At 40.0% G+C, this 20,530-nt stretch overlaps 1 protein-coding gene across 3 annotated transcripts in view; it reads left to right on the top strand.

The window, feature by feature from the left end:
- The first annotated feature begins 610 nt into the window (after nucleotides 1-610).
- LOC121029418 (adenylate cyclase type 10-like) overlaps nucleotides 611-20,530 on the top strand; it is a 52,171-nt gene continuing 32,251 nt past the window's right edge. The window contains exons 1-9 of one of the 3 annotated variants that reach the window (XM_040473419.1): nucleotides 611-788; nucleotides 1,579-1,683; nucleotides 5,246-5,284; nucleotides 6,055-6,198; nucleotides 17,271-17,476; nucleotides 17,737-17,827; nucleotides 17,918-18,006; nucleotides 18,610-18,801; nucleotides 19,480-19,601. In XM_040473419.1, the coding sequence (XP_040329353.1) occupies nucleotides 632-788; nucleotides 1,579-1,683; nucleotides 5,246-5,284; nucleotides 6,055-6,198; nucleotides 17,271-17,476; nucleotides 17,737-17,827; nucleotides 17,918-18,006; nucleotides 18,610-18,801; nucleotides 19,480-19,601 (1,145 nt within the window). In that variant the 5' untranslated portion in view covers nucleotides 611-631. The other 2 variants (XM_040473421.1, XM_040473422.1) reach the window with 2 other exon arrangements.

A 20,530-nucleotide genomic window follows, 5' to 3' on the forward strand; every position in this document is an offset into this window, starting at 1 on the left:
GGGGGAAAGGACTGACTTAAATAAGCTTAGCCTAAGGGTATTAAAACGCGCGCGCGCGCGCACACACACACACACACACACAGTTTGCGTTAGTCAGATGCCAATCGAACATTGTCCTTACGTATTCATAGGTGATAGGAAAAGACCCCCCCGCCCATTGACACTATCTGCGATGATGTTTTATTGTAGAAGCATCTTTGCGTTTCAAGATTTTGTTTGCTCGCTTTTTATTTTTGAGAGAGCGTGTGAGTGGGGCTGGGGGACAGAGCGGGAGGCACAGAATCTGTAGGCAGGCTCCAGGCTCTGAGCTAGCTGTCCACATAGAGCCTAACGCGGGGCTCAAGCCCACGAACCGGGAGATCATGCCCTGGGCCAAAGTCAGAGGCTCCATATTTCGAGACTTAAAAGTGTCACCCCGACGCCTTTTAAAGCGCTTACACTCCTCAGGCCTGTTGCCTGCGAGTCAGGAGCTAGAGCGCAGGCGCGAGAAGCAGGTGGGGCGGGGCCCCGAGGAAGCCTGCACTTATTGGTTGGTGGGAGGAACTCGCCAGGGCTGTCGTTGCGGATTGGCTGCTACGTGGAGGCCCCCTCTCCCGGTTCCGGTAAGTTGGCGGGCAACCGCGCCGCCGCCATGGCGACTGGCGAGCGGGCGGCGGTTCCTTCTCTGTGGCCAGTAGAGGCCCGGTTGGCGGCGCTGCTTCCCGACCTGCTGGTGTTCAGGAAGCCCCGAGGACCGGAACCCGAGCTCGCCACGGCCCAGGGCGTCCTCCTTGGCGTCCACGTGACGGGTGAGGGGTGGAGCGTCGCTCTCCGGCCTTGCCAGAGGGGCGGTTACAGGCTTGGCCTCTGGAGAGCAAAGGCGCGCCCTGACGGCTGTCGCTGCCGCTTCCTCGGGAAACCTGGACGGTCTTTTTAAGAGCGGGGAGACGTCTTTCGGGATGGTCTGGTGGAACCCTTAAGTTAATGAAAGACCCAGAAAAGGGGAAGGACTTTTACAGGGCAATATGGGAGGCTTTGAATCCACGACCTCTCCCAGTACGCATACTGCTTCAGCCAGTTCTTTTATTCGCTCAGTGAATTCCTCCTTTGAGTCCGTCCTTAAGTGTGTGCCCGCCACCGCTCTAGGAATTAGAGATCCAACAGCTACTTTGAGAGTTGCTCATTTAAATATTTATGGAGTTTGTGTCTTGGATCTGAAGATGAGTGATTAAGGTGCCTGACCTCAAGGAGCTCAGCATCTGGGCTCTCCATAAAGCTTTTAGCCATCCCCCCATGTCATTCCCATTTTTCCCTTGGCCAGGGAGCGTAAGAGGGTATGGCAGAAGTGGTAGCTGGCTAGAGATGAAAGGGGTGCTTGTGGGCGAATCTTCATCTGCATCTCCTGGAAACGCAGAGGGGGTGGCTCTCCAGATTCTCAGAGGCAGTAGCAGCCAGCGTGGCCCTGACTGCGTTGAGTAACACTTGTTCCAAGGATAATGAAATTACTCACCTGCAGGAGATCTGCTTCCTTTGGGCCTGCGGCGTAGAGGGAATAGAGCCCAAAAGTTCAGCTAACGTAATTTTTGTTTTGTCGGCTAGGGTTTACAGCATTAATGGACAGGTTCAGCCTGACCTGCAAGTCGGAACATGACATGGACAAACTGGCCCACATCTTCAGTTATTACATTAGTGACATCGTGGAGCGTGAGTGACTATTGGAGGGAAGCGAGGAGTTGTGGTCCTGGGCTCCTGAGGGTTTGTAACAAAAGGGGGGCTGGGCTACTTTAAAAAATACTACAGGGTCATTCCTTCAGTGTTAACCATCTTTTTTATTTCTTCTTCTTGCCACTAACAAGCTAGATTTTTGCCTGTATCTGCCATTCTACCTAGTCTCACATCCTGTTGACTTGATGTTCAGAAAGGGGGGAAAATACTAATTTGAGTTTTTACTTTGCTGCTTATATTTTGTTTCTAAATAAAGTATTCCTTTGGTTGTCTCTTCTAACAATAATGCAGTGTGCCCCATATGTTTATATCAGATGTAATTTACAAAACACCTTCCCATTCTACTGCATTCTGATCCTGTGAAGTAGGAATCAGTGTCTTCTTCATTTTCTGCCATTTAGTTTGTGGAAAATTGCCTAATCTGGGAGGAAAAAAAAAAAAAAAACAGCTCCTTACGTGTGCAGTAAACATTGAGTACATATTCTGTAATATGCACTGTGAAACGTGCAGAGTTTGCAAAAACCTGCCCTTGAGGAGATTTCAGTCTTAATCTGAAATCTGCCCAACAGATCATGCCCTGGGCCAAAGATCTTGGCCAGACTTCTGCCCAACAGAAATTACTCTAGTCCTTTAGTACTTACATAACGTTCCCTTCCTTTACTGTCAGTACCAATACAGTCATGTCCATAATTCTGAGATGCACCAGAATGCTTACTTTGTGGCATCTTCTTTAGGAACTTGTCAATTTCACTCACCCCTTACCCCTGAGGAACCTTTATGAAAGATCTTTAAATTTTTCTCATCAAGTTTAGATGAAAGAGAGAGATAGAAATTATATATTATGTATGTATTATAACACCAGGAATTGCTGGGTACTAGAAATACAGGGGAAAATAAGATATGGTACCTGCCCTCTTGGATTGTCCATGTCAGCGGGAGAGACAAATAATAAGTAAACAAGATAGTTATAGGTTATGTATTTTGCAAAGGAAATAAGGGTGTAATGGTAAAAACAGAATTGTACAGTGAGAGATTTTCTGTTAGGTAGGGTGGCTCCTCTGAGAAGGTGTTTAAGCTGAGACCTAAAGGATGAGAGGAACACCTTGTGAAGAACAAGGGGTAAACCACTTCAGGCAGAAGAAGGCCAAGTGCAAAGCTTCTGAGATGGGAGGAAGCTTGGCGTGTTCTAGGAACGAAAGGCCAGTGTGGCTAGAGCATGGCTCACAGGGAGGAGAGTGATTTGAGGTAAGATTGGAGATCATTGAGCTCTATAGGCTACAAGGAGTTTGGATTATATTATTTTTGTACAAAGGGAAACTGCTGGTTCTGGCAGGGTTGTGTTGTGATCCGATATACGTTTTTGTAAAGCTTATTTTAACTACCTCGTGGAGACTGGATTATAGGGAGCTGACGGGGGGTAGGTGGTAAGAACAGAAGCAGGAAGAGGCAGTTGTAGCAGCTGTGGAGAGATGATGGCAATTTGGTCTAGGATGGTGGTTCTCAACCTTGGCAGCATATTAGATAACCACTTGGGGAGTTTTTTTTTTTTTTTTAATTTTTTTTTCAATGTTTATTTATTTTTGGGACAGAGAGAGACAGAGCATGAACAGGGGAGGGGCAGAGAGAGAGGGAGACACAGAAGCGGAAACAGGCTCCAGGCTCCAAGCCATCAGCCCAGAGCCCGACGCGGGGCTCGAACTCACGGACCGCGAGATCGTGACCTGGCTGAAGTCGGACGCTTAACCGACTGCGCCACCCAGGCGCCCCCTTGGGGAGCTTTTAAAAGTCCTGATGTCTAGGCTTCACCCCAGTCCAGTTAAATCAGAATACCTGGGGGGTAGGTAGGCCCAGGAATAAGGATTTTTTTTTCTTTTTTTTTTTTTTTCAGTTTTACAGGCTATTCCAGTGTTGAAGCCAAGGTTGAAACCGTCGGTCTAGAGATAAGTCAGCAGAGCTGTAAAGAGATGAATTGATCTGAAATGTGTTTTGCAGGTTCTACAGACAGGATTGGCTGATATATTGATATCAGCAGGAAGTAGAGAGGAAAATGACTACAGTTTTTGGCTTTTTCATAACGAATTGATGGTGGTGTCACTTAACCAAGATGGGCAAGACTGGGCTCTGAGAAAGAAAATCAAGGGTTATGTTTTGAATATATTGAATCTGAGATGCCAGTAAGTCATTCCGATGGAAAAATGAAGTCGGTAGCTATGATTGAGACTGGAGCTCAGAGAATAGATCTGTGTTAGAGACAAAAAGTGAGTCGATGGCATAAAGATGTCACTTAAAGTTAAGAACTGTCTGAGTCCACATGAGGAGAGTGTAAGTAAAGAGAAAGAGCCTAAGACTGAGGCTTGAGGGACTTGACCAGGATAGATTATGATTGGAGAGAAAGAACCTACCAAAGAAACTGTAAAGCACCCAGTTAGGCTACTGCGGTGTCCCTGAAGCCAAAGAAGTAGTGTCTCTAGGAGAAGAGGGCTATGGCTGGCTGGGCTGGAAATGAAAGGTATAAAGTACAGTGTGATGTGAGAAGAATATTGGATTTTTCAAGATGAATGCTGTTGATGATCTTGAGAATTTTAGTGATGTGTTGGAGTTGGAAGTCAGATTAGAGAATGCTGAGAATGGTAGAGAAAACATTTCAGGGTGAAAAGGATGTGACGAACAAATTGTAATATGGCCAACTCTGAGAACTTTTGTTGTTGGGAGTATAGCAGGAAAATGGAGCTAGTAGGAAAGTAAAGTCAAGGATAGGTGGGTTAATTTTATTGTTTTTTGGTTTTGTTTTTTAAGATACTAATGGGAATGATCCAGTAGAGGAGATAAGGAGTGAAGTTCTTGAAAGGATGGGAGGGGCTAGGATCCAGAACACAAACGGGGGGGGGGGGGGGGAGCTTTAAAGAGAACAGTAGTAGTTCTTTCATTTTCAAGAAGATGGATATAGAGGGGCTCCTGGGTGGCTCAGTTGGTTGGGCATCCGACTTCGGCTCAGGTCGTGATCTCATGGTTTGTGAGTTGGAGCCTCGTGTCGGGTTCTATGCTGACAGCTCAGAGCCTGGAGCCTGCTTCGGATTCTGTGTCCCCCCCTCTCTGTGCCCCTCCCTTGCTCACACTCTATGTCTCTCAATAATAAAAAAAAATGTTAAAAAAAAAAAAAGAATATGGAGATAGAAACAGATTTGGGGAGAAACGAAGGGAAAGAGTCTGAACCTTGGAGTGAATAAATAGACCAGAGAAGATAATGAGGAAAAACTCAGAATAGGTCAATTTTTCGATCATGTATGATTCTGCCATGCTCTAGTATATCTGATTTTTTTTTAAGTTTGTTTATTTATTTTGACTGAGACAGAGACAGTGTGAGTGGGGGAGGAACATAGGGAGAGAGAAAATCCCAAACAGGCTCTCTACTGCCAGCTGCGGAGCCTGACTTGGGCCTCAAACTCACAAACCAGGAGATCATGACCTGAGCCAAAACCAAGACCAGGTGCCCCTAGTATATCTGATTTTGATGCATTTCCCTCTCTCTCCTTGATTTCAGATGTGCTGTGTTTTGGAGGAGATATCCTAAATATCACAGGTATTTTTCAGTTTTTCTGAATAGTTAAAGGACTGTAAGTGAGGAAGACTGCATTTAGGTGGAATTTGGCATATTTGTTTATTAATCAGCATTGTTTGATTATTTAATATGTACTAGGCCCTGGGGAAACAAAGATGAAGAAGACACACTCTGTACCTCAAAAGTTTTCTCAATCTAGTGGAAAAGCCTTGCCTGTATTAAGTTCATATGTGCCTAACAATTTGCTTAGATTGAGTGACAGAAAAATAAGTGCCTATAAAGCATTCATGAGAAAATTAATGAGAAACTTTGTCCTCAAGAGCAGAGGCTATATGTAAGATAGGGAGGAGTCAAAATCTCCTATCTGGAGAACTCTTAAGATCATTAACAGCTATATGCCAAAGAGTTGGCCTCTTTTTTTAAGTTAAACTTAATTAAACCACCCTTGAAATTAGATTTGAACATGAACCTATATTTTATGAACCTCTTGGCTAGTACCCTTCCCTTTCTATTAGTATACTGGTGGAGGGAAGATTCTTCCCTCTAATATTTCTAATATTTAAGAAAAATATTCTTAAAACATTAGGAACATTTCAGCTTCTGCCTCGTCATGGTTTTGTATGATGAGTCGTTTTGAGGTTCTAAGGCAGTATTTTAACCAAGCATAATGTACAGGTCCAAGAAACCTCGCCTAACACCTTGTATGATACGTTCTGCATAACTGGGGGCTCTTCCCTGATCAGGTGAACCCAGACATTCAATCCCTGTTAGCCTGTCTTCTGTCTCTGTAGGGAATGTGCTCCTAGCACTCTGGACGGTGAAACAGAATCAACTGAGTGACATCATTACCCTGGTGGCAAAATGCAGTCTGGAGATACAGGAGAAATTTGGGATCTACCATACCAAAGAAGGCCAGGACCTGCAGCTAAAGATAGGTAGTAGCTACTAAAAGAGTGCTCATTAAAACAAACAAAAAACTATAAAAAATTCTAATTATAAATGACAACCTGGCAAAAAAATATTTGCACCTTGTATCATGTACACAAAGGGTGAGTATTAGAAATAGAATACCTCGAAATCAACAGAGGACTAACATTTTAAGGGAAAAATAGCAAAGGACATGAATTGATAGTACATAGACAAATACATCTTTTAAAATGTGAAAAGATGTTCAATTTCATAATAAAAATGCCAATTGAAAGTACATTGAGACTATTTCACCTATAGATAACACAAAAATTCAGATGCTGATCACAGTGTTGATAAGGCAATAAGAATAAACATTTCATACATTGCTGGTGAGAGTCAACAGCAGCACAACTTCTAAAGAATAATTCAGTAATCTCTGTCAAGATTACAAATGCATTATTCTTCAACCCAGCAGTCCCACTTCTGAATATTTATCCTATAGATATACCTGAGTATGTATGAAATGTTATATGTATGAGATTATTCATTGCAATATGTTTTGTAATAAAAGATTGAAAATGATCTACAGGAAACTGGTTAAATAAACAACAATTTGTCTACTCAGCTTTTCTGAAGCCTTAAAAAAAAGATATTCTGATATAACAATATCTTAAAAATATAGTTGAGAAAAGCAAGATGCAAAGCACTGTGTTTGGTATGCTACCTTTTTTTATAAAGACGAAAAGTAGGAATTTTTCTTGTTTGTTCATATTTGTATAAGGAAACACTGGCAAGATATATAAGAAATGAATAAAAGTTAACTATTGGAGGAGAATAGTGTAGATAGACACATAGATGAAATCAAGAATTTAATTTTAATTCCAGTATAATTAACATACAGTGTTATATTTGTTTCAGGTGTACAATATAGTGATTCAATAATTCCATACATCACCCAGTGCTCATCACAAGTGCACTCCTTAATCCTCATCACCTATTTAACCCATCCCCCTACCCCAACCTCCCTCTGATAACCATCAGATTGTTCTCTATAGTCTGTTCCTTGGTTTGTCTCTCTTTCTTTTTTCTTTTGCCTATTTGTTTTGTTTTAAATTCCACATAGGAGTGAAATTATATGATATTTGTCTTTCTCTGACTTACTTTGCTTAGCATTATACTCTTAGCTCTATCCATGTCATCGCAAATGGCAAGATTTCATTCTTTTAATGGCTGCATAATATTCCATTATGTATATATACACCATATCTTCTTTATCCATTCATCTATTGATGGATACTTGGGCTGCTTCCATAATCTGGCTATTGTAGATAATGCTGCTATAAACGTAGGCATGCAAGTATCCCTTTGAATTAGTGTTTTTGTATTATTTGGATACGTACCCAGTAGTGTGATTACTGGATAGTAGGGTAGTTTTATTTTTAACTTTTTGAGGAACCTCTGTACTGTTTTCCACAGTGGCTGCACCAGTTTGCATTCATTCCCACCAACAGTGCAAGAGAGTTGGTTCCTTTTTATCCTTGTCCTTTCCAACACTTGTTTCTTGTGTTTTTAATTTCAGCTGTTCTGACAGGGACGAAGTGATATCTTATTGTAATTTTGATTGGTATTTCCCTGATGGTGAGTGGTATTGAGCATCTTTTCATGTGTCTGTTGGCCATCTGTATATGTCCACTTTGGAGAAATGTCTGCTCATGTCTTTTGCACATTTTTTAGTTGGATTATTTGGGTCTTCTTGTTGTTGAGTTGTGTAAGTTATTTATATATTTTAGGTACTAACCCTTTTAGCAGATATATCATTTGCAAATATCTTCTCCCATTTAGTAGATTGCCTTTAGTTTTGTGGATTGTTTCCTTCACTGTGCAGATTTTTATTTTGATGTAGTCCCAATAGTTTATTTTTGCTTTTGTTTTCCTTGCCTCAAGAGACATATCTAGAAAAATGTTACTATGGCCAATGTCTGAGACATTACTGGCTGTGCTTTCTTCTAGGATTTTTATGGTTTCAGGTCTCACATTTAGGTCTTCAATCCATTTTTAGTTTATTTTTGTGTATGGTGTAATAAAGTGGTCCAATTTCATTCTTTTATGTAACTGACCAGTTTTCCAGCACCATTTTTGAAGAGACTGTCTTTCCCACTGGGTATTTTTCCATGCTTTGCCACAGATTAATTGACTGTGTAAGTGTGGGTTTATTTCTGGGTTTTCTGTTCTATTCCATTGATCTGTCTGTTTGTGTGTCAGTACCGTACTGTTAATTACTACAGCTTTGTGATATAACTTGAAACCTGGAATCATGATCCCTCTGGCTTTGCTTTGCTTTTTCAAAATTGCTTTGGTTATTTGGGGTCTTTTGTGGTTCTATACAAATTTTAGAATTGTTTGTTCTAGCTCTGTGAAAAATGATGTTGGTATTTTGATAGGGATTGCATTAAAACTGTAGATTGCTTTGGGTAGTGTAAACATTTTAACAATGTTTGTTCTTCCTTTCCATGAGCATGGAAGGTCTTTCCATTTCTTTGTGTAACCTTCAATTTCTTTCATCAGTGTTTTATAGTTTTCAGAGTTTAGGTCTTTCACCTTTTTGGTTAGGTTTATTCCTAGGTATCTTACTACTTTTGGTACAGTTGTAAATGGGATTGTTTTCTTAATTTCTCCTTCAACTGCCTCATTATTAGTGTATAGAAATGCAACAGATTTCTGCACGTAGATTTTGTGTCCTGCAATTTTACTGAATTCATTTATCAGTTCTCATAGTTTTTTGGTGGAGTGTTTATAATATTATGTCATTGCAAATAGTGAGAATTTTACTTCTTCCATACTAATTTGGATGCCTTTTATTCCTTTTGTTGTCTGAAAGGACTTCCAGTCCTATGTTGAATAAAAGTGGTGAGAGTGGACATCTTTGACTTGTTCCTGACCTTAGGGGAAAAGCTCTCAGCTTTTCCCCATGAAGGATGGTGTTAGCTGTGAGGTTTTTTTATATGGCCTTTATTATGTTAAGGTATGTTCCCTTTAAACCTACATTGTTGAGGGCTTTTGTTATGAATGGATGTTGTACTTTGTCAAATGCTTTTTCTTCATCTGTTGAAATGATCATATGGTTGTTTTTATCCTTTCTCTTACCAATGTGATGTATCACATTGATCGATTTTCAAATATTAAACCACGCTTGCATCCTGAGAATAAATCCCACTTGATTGTGGTGAGTGATTTTTCAGATGTATTGTTGACTTTGGTTTGCCGGTACTGTATTTTGTTGAGGATTTTTGCATCTATGTTCATCAGAGACATTGGCCTGTAGTTCTCTTTTTTGTGTGCTGTCTTTATCTGGTTTTGGTATCACAGTGATACTGGCCTCATAGAATGAATTTGGAAGTTTTCCATGTCCTATTTTTTGGAATAGTTTAAAAAGAATAGGTATTAACTCTTCTTTAAATGTTTGGTAGAATTCCTCTGTGAAGACATCTGGCCCTGGACTTTTGTTTGTTGGGAGTTTTTTGCTTATTGATTCACTTTCTTTGCTGGTTATGGGTCTGTTCAAATTTTCTATTCCTTCCTGCTTCAATTTTGGTAGGTTATATATTTCTAGGAATTTATTCATTTCTTCTAGGTTTTCCAAATTTTTTGCATATAGTTTTCATAATATTCTCTTATAATTGTAATTCTGTAGTGTTAGTTATTTTTCCTCTTTCATTTGTGAGTTTGAGTGCTCTTTTTTTTTATGAGTTTGGCTAGAGATTTATTAATTTTGTTGATCTTTTCAAAGAACCATCTAGTTTCATTGATCTATTGTTTTTGTTTGTATATCATTTATTTCGTCTCTAATCTTCATTATTTCCTTCCTTCTGCTGGTTTTGGTTTTTGTCCTTAACATGTAAAGTTATGTTGTTTATTTGAGATTTTCCTTGCTTCTTGAGCCAGGCCTGTATTGCCATAAACTTTCCTCTTAGAACTGCTTTTACTGCATCCCAAAGTTTGGGACTGTTGTGTTTTCATTTTCATTTGTTTCCATGTACCTTTTGATTTCTTCTTTGATTTTTTGGTTGACCCATTCAGTGCTCAGTAGCATGTGATTTAACCTACGTGTATTTGTGGTCTTTACAGATTTTTTTCTTGTGGTTGACTTGTAGTTTCACAGCATTGTGGTCAGAAAAGGTGCTTGGTATGACTTCAGTGTTCTTGAAGTTGTTGAGGCCTGTTTTGTGGCCTAATATGTGATCCATTCTGGAGAATGTTCATGTGCACTTGAAAAGAATGTGTATTTTGCTGTTTTAAGATGGAATGTTTTGAATATATCTGTTAAGTCTACTTAGTCTAGTGTGTCATTCAAAGCCATTGTTTCCTTGTTGATGATCTGTTTAAACGATCTGTCCATTGATATAAGTGCAGTGTTAAAGTCTCCTACTATTGTATTATTATTGATTAGTTCTTTTTGTTACTAATTATTTTATGTATTTGGGTGCTTTCATGTTATGTGCATAAATATTTACAATTGTTGTATCTTCTGATTGGATTGTCCCTTTATTATTATATAGTGTCCTTCTTTGTCTCATGTTACAGTCTTTGTTTTATGTCTATTTTGTGTGATACAAGTATTGCTACTCCAGCTTTCTTTTGTCATGCATTTACATGATATATATTTCTCCATCCCCTCACTTTCAATCTGCAGGTATCTTTTGGTCTGAAATGAGTGTTGTTTTTTTATCCACTCTGTCATCCTATGTCTTCTGATTGTAAATGATTACATTTAAAGTAATTATTGTTAGATATGTAGTTACTGCCATTTTGTTATTTGTTGTCATTTTTGTAGTTTTTCTCTGGTCCTTTCCTGTCTGTCTCTCTTTCATACTTTGCTGGTTTTCTTCAGTGATATACTTGGATTCCTGTCTCTTTATTCTTTGCATATCTATTTGTGGTTTTTGATTTATGGCTACCATCAGGTTTGTATATAACCTCTTCATACAGCAGTCTATATTAAGTTGATGGTCACTTAAGTTCGAACCTATTCTTTACTCCTCTCCCCTCCATGTTTTAGGTATATGGTATCATGTTTTACATCCTTTTATTTTGTGAATGTTTTGTTTTGTTTTTACAGAAATACTTCTGTTTGGGGCGCCTGGGTGGCTCAGTCGGTTAAGCGGCCAACTTCGGCTCAGGTCATGATCTCGCGGTCCGTGAGTTCGAGCCCCGCGTCAGGCTCTGTGCTGACAGCTTGGAGCCTGGAGCCTGCTTTGGATTCTGTGTCTCCCTCTCTCTCTGACCCTCCCCCGTTCATGCTCTGTCTCTCTCTGTCTCAAAAATAAATAAACATTAAAAAAAAAAAAGAAATACTTATGTTTACCACTTTTGTGTTTCCTCTTTTTCATACTCTCACTTATGGTCTTTCCACTCAGAGTCCCTTTTAATATTTCTTGTAGGGCTGATTTAGTGGTCAGAACTCCTTTAGTTCTTGTTTGTCTGATAAACGGTTTATCTCTCCTATTCTCAGTGCTACCCTTGCTGGGTAGAGTATTCTTAGCTTTAGATTTTTCCCTTTCAGCACTTTGAATATATCATGCCGTTCCCTTTTGACTTGCAAAGTTTCTGCTGAAAAAAACCACTGATAGTCTTATGGGGGAAATTTCCCTTGTATGTAAGTGTCTTCTTTCGTCTTGCTGCTTAATTTTTTTTCTTTATCATTACTTTTTGGCATTTTGATTACTGTCTAACTTTGGTTGATTTTGTTGGGGGATCTCTGTGCCTCCTGGCATTGTGATTCCTATCTAACTGTCTAAATAACTTTGGCTGATTTTGTTGGGGGATCTGTACCTCCTGGATCTAGGTATCTGTTTCCTTACCCAGATTAGGGAAGTTTTCAGCTACTGTTTCTTCAAATAAATTTTCTGCTCCCTTTTCTGTCTCTTTTCCTGTAATCCCTATTACACTTGATGTTATTACACCTGATGGCATCACTGAGTTCCCTTATGTCTATTCTCAGTTTGCATAATTCTTTTTTCTCTCATTTTTTCAGCTTGATTACTTTCTATTCCTCTGTCTTCTAGTTCACTGATTTGCTCCCCTGCTTCTTCCAGCCTGCTATTCTATCAAGTTTATTTTTAATTTCATCTATTGTGTTTTTCATCTCTGATTGGTTCTTTTTTGTTTGTTACTTCTTCCTTAGGGTCTCACTGATGTTCTCCACTCTTTTCTTGAGTCCAGTGAGTATCTTTATGACCATTACGTTAAATTCTCTGTCAGCCATGTTACTTATATCCATTTCACATAGGTCTCTTGCTGTGATTTTGTCCTGTTCTTTCATTTGTGACATATTCCTCTGTCCCCTCATTTTGCCTATCTGTGTCTGTTTCTGTGTGTTAGGAAAGTCAGCTACATCTCTTGCTCTTGAAAGTAGCGGGCAGGATGTGCACTTTTAACTAGGTGGCACTGGTTCTCCTCTACAGGGCGCACACAGCTGCTGTGGAGGCCAGCTGGTCTGGGTACTCTGGACAGCACACAAAGGCAGGGTATGCAGTTTTAACAGGTGTGTGCATCCTCCATGGGAGGTCAAGAGATGCATTGTTGGCGAGGATTGCCTGGGTTTTCTGGGCAAGGGGATCCACAGCACCAGGACTGAGGCAGGTCTGTCTGGCTAGAGGGGGTGGGGTGCAGTGTAAGCATGTTAGGTAGTAAGTGCTGTCACTGCACTGGTTCTCACAGCTGGCTGTGTATTTATGATGAAGGGTTCAGAAGGGAAATGGCTCCTGCCAGCTCCTTTGTTTCTGGAGAAGTCCCTCAGCAAACTCTGAGATTAATAACTCTCCCTCCCATAAGCCCCAGGTGCCTTTCAAACTGCTGCTTCCAAGCTGTATCTCCACATGTTATTTGCTGTGCTGTCTCTTTCAGGGCAGGGCCTTAGTTTCCTATCACTAGCTGAGCTCTCTCAGAGCCACGCCCACTTATTTTTAAAGTCCCACTGGTTATAAGCACTCATGAAATTCAGCCCCTCTGATTTTCAAAGCCGAATGCTATAGGGATTTTTCTTCCCCCTGTAGGCTCTTCCCCAGTGTGCTTCTTGCCCACAGCTCCCTCCCTCCAATGGTCACACCCATGGGTTTAGGTTCCCATCAGGTCTCCACCCTTACTACCCTTTTCAATGTGGTATCTTCTCTACATTTAGTTGTGGGGTTTGTTTTGGCCACTCTTTGGGTCCTTTCCTGGGTTGTTTGCCCTGATGCGAGTATTATCTAGTTGTATGTTTGGGATAAGTTGAGTTTAGGGTCCTCCTACTCCACCATCTTCCCCAGAAGTCAGAATCAAGAATTTTTAAGGTATATTGTTTCCATGGTCTGATTTTTGAACTATGTTATTGTATTACATAATCAAAAATATAATACGATAAAGATTAAAAAGTTGCACACAGAGACAAAAATTTCATCAATGACAGAGCCAGGACTGGAGGGGGAGCTCTATACACAATGCTCCTTCACAGAAGTCCAGAAACATTAAGGGGTTTCTGAATGAAGGGCAAAAGTTGCCTTGACCTATTCATTTACAATTTGAGGAGGAGTCTAAAGAATTCTATTCTGAATTATATGGCATCTTTCCTGTTGTAGCATTTTTTGTTGTTTTTTTGTTTTGTTGATGGATAACTCATAATTGAAACTGTACATAAATAACATTTGTACACTTTTGAAGCCAGCACTGCAATCAAGATAATGCACATATCCATCACTCACTAAAATTTCTTTGTGCCCCTTTTTTTTTAATATATGAAATTTATTGTCAAATTGGTTTCCATACAACACCCAGTGCTCATCCCAAAAGATGCCGTCTTCAATGCCCATCACCTAGCCTTCTCTCCCTCCCACCCCTCCCCCCCCATCAACCCTCAGTTTGTTCTCAGTTTTTAAGAGTCTCTTATGCTTTGGCTCTCTCCCACTCTAACCTCTTTTTTTTTCTTTTTTTTCCTTCCCCTCCCCCATGGGTCTCTGTTAAGTTTCTCAGGATCCACATAAGAGTGAAGACATATGGTATCTGTCTTTGTCTGTATGGCTTATTTCACTTAGCATCACACTATCCAGTTCCATCCACGTTGCTACAAAGGGCCATATTTCATTCTTTCTCATTGCCATGTAGTACTCCATTGTGTATATAAACCACAATTTCTTTATCCATTCATCAGTTGATGGACTTTAAGAGAGAGAGTGAGTGCAAGTGGGGAAAAGGGACGGGGGGAGAGAAGGAGAGGGAGAGAGAGAGAGAGAGAGAGAGAGAGAGAGAGAGAGAGAGAATCTTAAGCGGGCTCCATGCTCAGTACAGAGCCCAATGCGAGTCTTAATCCCACCACCCTGGGCTCATGACCTAAACCAAAATCGAGTTGGATGCTCAGCCGACTGAGCCACCAGATGCTTCTCCTCATCCCCTTTCATAACCCTTCCTCCTACGCTCCCCTCCCTATCCTCAAGAAGTCTCTGATATCCTTTTTTTGTCATTAGAGATTATTTTACATTTTTAAAGACTGTTGTAGAATGTATCAGTAGTCCATTCCTTTTTATTGCTGTGTAGTATTCTGTTGAACTCTATTGTTTATCCATTCACTTTTTGATGGACAATTGGGTTGTCAGTTTTTGGCTATTACAAATAAAGCTACTATGAACGTTTGTGTACAAGTCTTTGAGTAGACATATGCATTTATTTCTCTTGGGTAAATATACTATGTAGAAGTGAAAGGGCTAGGTCATATGGTAGATATAGGTCTAACTTTTTAAGAAATTGCTAATCTTTTTTCCAAAGTGATTGCACCGTTTTACTTTCTCACCAGGAATGTATGAGAGTCCCAATTTGTCCATGTGTTTGTTAACACTTATTGTCTGTTTGAAGAACACTTTTAACATTTCTCATAGTATGGGTTTGTAAGAGATGGGTCAGCTCTTGTATGTCTAAAAAAAAAAAAAAAATCTTTATTTCACCTCGGTTTTTGAAAGTGGGTATGGAATTCTAGGTTGCTGGGTATTTTTTTCTATTATGTTAAAATTGTTGTTCTACTGTCTTCTAGCTTGCAGCATTTCCAATAAGAAATATGCTTTCATCTTTACTTTGTTTCTTTGTATATAATGTCTTTTTCTCCCCTCTGGTTTCTCTTATGATTTTTTTTTTCTTTACAGTTGGTTTTAAGTAATATGGTTATGATGTCCCTTGGTATAGTTTTCTTCATTTTTCTTGTGCTTGTGGCTCATTGAAATTTTTGGATGTATACAGTTTTGGTTTTTATCAAATTTAGAAAATATTCTACAATTATTTCTCCAAATAATTTGTTCTCTCTTCTTCCTCCTCTGTCCAGTTACACACATATTAGATTGCTTGAAATTGTCCTACAGCTCACTGATTTTGTATTCATTGTTTCTCTCGTTTTTCTCCCTGTGTTTCATTTTGGATAGTTTCTATTGCTGTATTTTCAAGTGTATAGACTTTTTTTTTTTTTTGCAGTGTCTCTAGTAGACTTGTTTAGTCTTTTTTCTAGATTCTTGAATATATGGAATATAGTTATAACTTTTACTTTTCTTATTTACTAATTTTTCATCTGTGTTATTCTGGGTTGGGCTTGATTGATTGATTTTTCTCCTCATTGTGGATCATATTTTCCTTTTCTTTGCATGCCTGGTTATTTTGGGTGTGTGCCAGACATTGTGAATTTAACCTTGTTGGGTGCTGGGTTTTTTTTTTTATACTTCTATAAATATTCTTGAGCATTATTCTGGGATGTGGTTAGCTTGATTTTTTTTTTCTTTTGTTTTTAAACTTTGTTGAATGGGACCAGAGCAGTGTTTAGTCTAGGGCTGGTTTTGCCCCATTGCTGAGGCAAACCCCTCTGAGTACTACACCTAATCTCCTGTGAATTACTAAGTTTGACAATATGGCCAGTGAGACTAGGCCAGCCCTGTGCGATACTGGGGATTGTTCCTTCTAATCTTTTCAGGTGGTTCTTTCCCTGGTTTCAGGTAGTTTACTCACATTGATTCACTCATTAGCACTCAGCTCAAGACTTGTGGGGGACCTGGTAAAGATCTCTGGAATTCTCTCTCTGTACACTTCTCTCCGGTACTCACAATGCCCTGTGAACTCTAGCCACCTTGGCCCTCAGACTCTTAGCTCTGTTTCCCTAACTTGAGTCTTCTGGGTTATACCTGGGTTTCCCCACCCTGAGATGTTCTGGAAACTCTTCCATGCAGTAAGCTGCGGTAAGGTAAACAAGCTCACCTTGTTTATTCCCCATCTCTCAGGCATCATTGTCCTTCATTTCCTGATGTCCAGTATCTTGAAAAGTGTTGCTTTGTGTGTTTTTTCTAGTTTCTTAGTTGTTCCAAACATTATGCTAAATTCATGACCTGTTAAGCCATGTTGGCCAAAAGTATATGTCTCTGCTATTATTTTAAAACTATTTTCCCTTTGATTTTAGCCTAGACTGGGTAATATTCCACTGTATGTTAACTATAGAATTTAAATAAAATTTTGAAAAGAAGGAAAGTAAAAAGATTGGATAACTTAGCTAAGAGCAGACTTAACTTGGATATAGTCCTTTTTTTCCCCTGGCAAGCAAACCAGTTTTTCAGCTATATTAGCAGTAAGAAATGCCTTAGGGTAAGAAAAACAGAAGGTAGAATAAAAGTGTATGGCAAAGCCCAAGTCTGGTAAAATACTGATTGTCTTCTCACTTAGTCCTGATTACACATTGAGGAGGGATGGTATGGTCACCATGGCAGCAGTTTCTGAGCCATCAGGAAACTGATTAGTTTCTGGTCTCTGCCATCAGGACCTAACTGATTATTACAAAGCAATTTAAAGAGAAGACTCTTAGAGACCTAGGATCTCTTGCTTCTTCCCCCATCCAACCCAGGCTTGTTTGAATATCTCTAGGTGTGCTTAAGACAGAAGGAAATCTGGGGCAAGGTAATATTTTTGAAGGTAAGCTCACCCAATATTTCTGCAATAACAAGATTGGCTTGATGCATAGAGCAATGTGAGGATTCCAGACCCATCCTTTTCATGGTTTTCCAATTAAGTTTGGCTGTTCACCACTTGTCTCTTTTTTTCTGGATAGGTCTGTCTGCAGGTCAGATCTCCCAGGTTATTGTTGGAGATGAGCAACGACAGTACCTCTTGGTGGTTGGGCAGGATGTAGATGATGTCCAGTTAGCTCAGCGTTTGGCTCAGGCAAATGAGATTGTCTTGTCCTGGAACTGCTGGAAGCTCTGTGAGCAGTACATGTTTGAAGTGGAAATCATGAGGGAGGATGAAGCTGTGAAGGTAGGAGGCTGGTCCCATCCATTGCACATCCTGAAAAGGCCCTCCTACTGCACAGGGCAGTGCTCTGGTGGTGGTCAAATATGGCTTGACCAAACCAATGACCATTGGAACTCTGTTTTGGAGGGAGGTGGGGGATATGCTCCCAGGAAGATAGACAGAGCAGAACAATAAGGTTGGAAAGATAAATGATAAAAAAGGGAAACGGCATCGGTGATCCATTTGGTGGTTGGGCACACAATTGAGCAGTTTCCTTTCTGTAGTTAAGAGATATGCGGATCATTGACCCATTTGATTTTGATGAGCATTTTGACAAGTGCCTCGATTACCTGCCACATTACCAGACAAGTGCTGGTAAGTTACTTGGTCCTTTTTACCCAAGCCCAAAATGTTTAAAGTTAAATCTTCCGTGTGGTTGGAGACATTTTGTTTTCCTTTTCTCAGATACTTTAAGGACTGCCCTGGATTTGGATCCAGACTCTGCACTTGAACAAACCCTGCGGAAGCACATAATGAAAAACCTTTTGAAAAAGGTTATTTTCTAGTTCTTGAGTCATCGTGTAGACTGTGTGTGTGTGTTTATGTCAACAAGTGTATATTTATATGTGATGACCTTCTCATGTTGATCCAGTTCATCTCCTGCTCTCCATGGTAACGCCAGCAGATTTCCCTGTCTGTACCAGTTACTATGAAGACATGTCCTACCACTTCAGATTTCTCAGTTCTGGAAAGTGGAAGCCATATTTGTTTTTCAGTTTGTCCCTCTAGAAGCTAGTACATTATTAACAGGGTAGAGAGTATATGCTTGGTAAATATGCATTGATTGACTGTGTATATAGAATTTATGTGAATCCCGTAGTAAGTGATACAATGACTAATAGAATGGACATATCAAACTAACTCATGTAAAGAAAACATAAAATCCTGGCAGATTTCATCAGTAAATTAGGTTTAAAGTCAGTTTTAATTCCAAGTGCACTGGTTGGTACATCTTCTATACCTCTCAAACCTGAATTTTAGGTTTTTTGTCTGTAAGTTTTTTTTCTCATACTCACCGTGGAATATAGGATTTAAATGCCTAAACATGGTACTGAGAGTTGAAGATACAGGCCCGATAACTCACTTTGTCTTTGCAGATTGATGAAGGGCAGCCTACGGAGTATGTATCCGAATTCCGTACCGTGACTATGGTTTTGGTCAGCCTAGAGTTCCACAAGTCAGCATGGGTGTTGCATTTGTGTCATCTTATCCAGGAGGCTGCCCTGTACATCTCTACAGTCATAGAGAAAGGGGGTGGCCAGCTGAGCCGGATCTTTATGTTTGAGAAAGTAAGTACAAGGAAACTTGACCCATCAGCATTAGAAGTGAGGGAGGAATAATAGTCTTGTATCTCACATAACACACATGTAAGTCAGATTCCCTGCTTTTTCTTTTGTGACAAGCTATATGACATTGAAAGTTCAACTAATAGTAGTTTAGGAATGCGAAGTTCTAGTTAATTTCATTTTCAGGGTACCTGAGAATTACTTTCCATATCCTTTTTCATTCAACTCTAGTTGAAAAATCTTTGTCAGAGTAAAAGAATATTTTTCTGCCTCTATTAGTAAAGTAAATGTAATCAGATATTTCTGATAATCAAGGAGCTTGAAAAGAGCAGTATCATAATATAGGACATTATAGATGAATAAAATGTGGACAGGTAGACTTAGCTCAAGGCATACAGTAGAAATGGAATTTTTGAAAAGCTCTGGACATCAGTTTTTCTTGTGTTTTAAGTTTCAGTCCTTTGAATGTTAGTTAAATCAAGATTTTATTTCTTCTTTTTTTAATCTCCATGTTGATGTGGCCCTGAGTGTCCATTTCATGAGTCCTGTAGAATTCACCATTCCTAGCAGATACCAGTGGGGAAAGGCTCTGGCTTCATTCTGGGGAGTCGGTGCAGTTGTGGCAAGCCGTAGTCTTTCCCCAGGTAAACTTTTCTTTTCCTTCTTCGTCTTCTGTCCCAGGGCTGCATGTTCCTCTGTGTTTTTGGCCTTCCTGGGGATAAGAAGCCAGATGAGTGCGCACATGCCCTGGAGAGCTCCTTCAGCATCTTCAGCTTCTGCTGGGAGAAGCTTGCCGAGACCAAGTGAGGAGGAAGGTGGCGCAGGGCCCCAGGGGGCTCTTCAGCCAGGGTAGGAGGGAGTACCAAGTAGCAGGAGTTGTGAGTGTCCAGAATCTGCCTAAAAGGGAGGGAGCATGCTAAGGGAAGTCAGAAAATTAGATCTCTTAAGAAATCATTAGGTACAGAATTATGTACTAGATACTCAGGGAAAATGAAGATAAGTTGCCATCTAATGGGGTGGGTGGAAAAGGGGGAGGAACTGAATATACCTAGCAAGGTTCAAGAACACTGCAAAGGAAGAAGCAAATGTGCAAATTAGTGTAATACAAATAATATATCTGTATGTGGTGGGAATGTAGAACAAAGGCTGCCTATCTACAGGGAGGAGGGATGTGGGAAGAGAAGTTGTGGGGCAATTACCAAGATAGGAAGGGACCACTACTGGTTAATGCTCTCCTTCTTGGCTTTCAATCTTATTAGTCCCACTGAATTTTCTGGAATTCTCACTGAGCTGATCTCCCACCTCCATATCCACCCCCCTCCCACCTTCTACAAAAGCCTTGTCCCAGTGAAGGTAAAGAAAATTCCATTTTTCCACTAGTCACACTATAACAATGTGGATTAGAATTTTTCAGGTGACTTTTTTTTTTCAATAGAAAGCTCTGAGGAAGGTATATACATAGATTTGAAAAGTTATTTTTAATATTAACATCGAGTCAAAGATGCATAAAAATTGTATAGTGCTCCAACATTTGTAGGATACTTTAGTATATGCTACCAGTGTGAATGTTTTTTATCCCTCTTTTACACATGAGGAAACTAAGGCCACAGAAGAGGAGTTTCTAGCATATAGCAGAGCATGTAATGAAACCCAGACCTTCTGTCCTCAAATCTTGTGTCATTTTCATTACCTCACAGCTGCCTCTTATAAAAGGCAAATACTCTCCAAAAGG

The sequence above is a fragment of the Herpailurus yagouaroundi genome, unplaced genomic scaffold (genome assembly GCF_014898765.1).
Source record: "Herpailurus yagouaroundi ecotype Mexico unplaced genomic scaffold, PumYag 139, whole genome shotgun sequence".
Taxonomy (NCBI): Eukaryota; Metazoa; Chordata; class Mammalia; order Carnivora; family Felidae; genus Herpailurus; species Herpailurus yagouaroundi.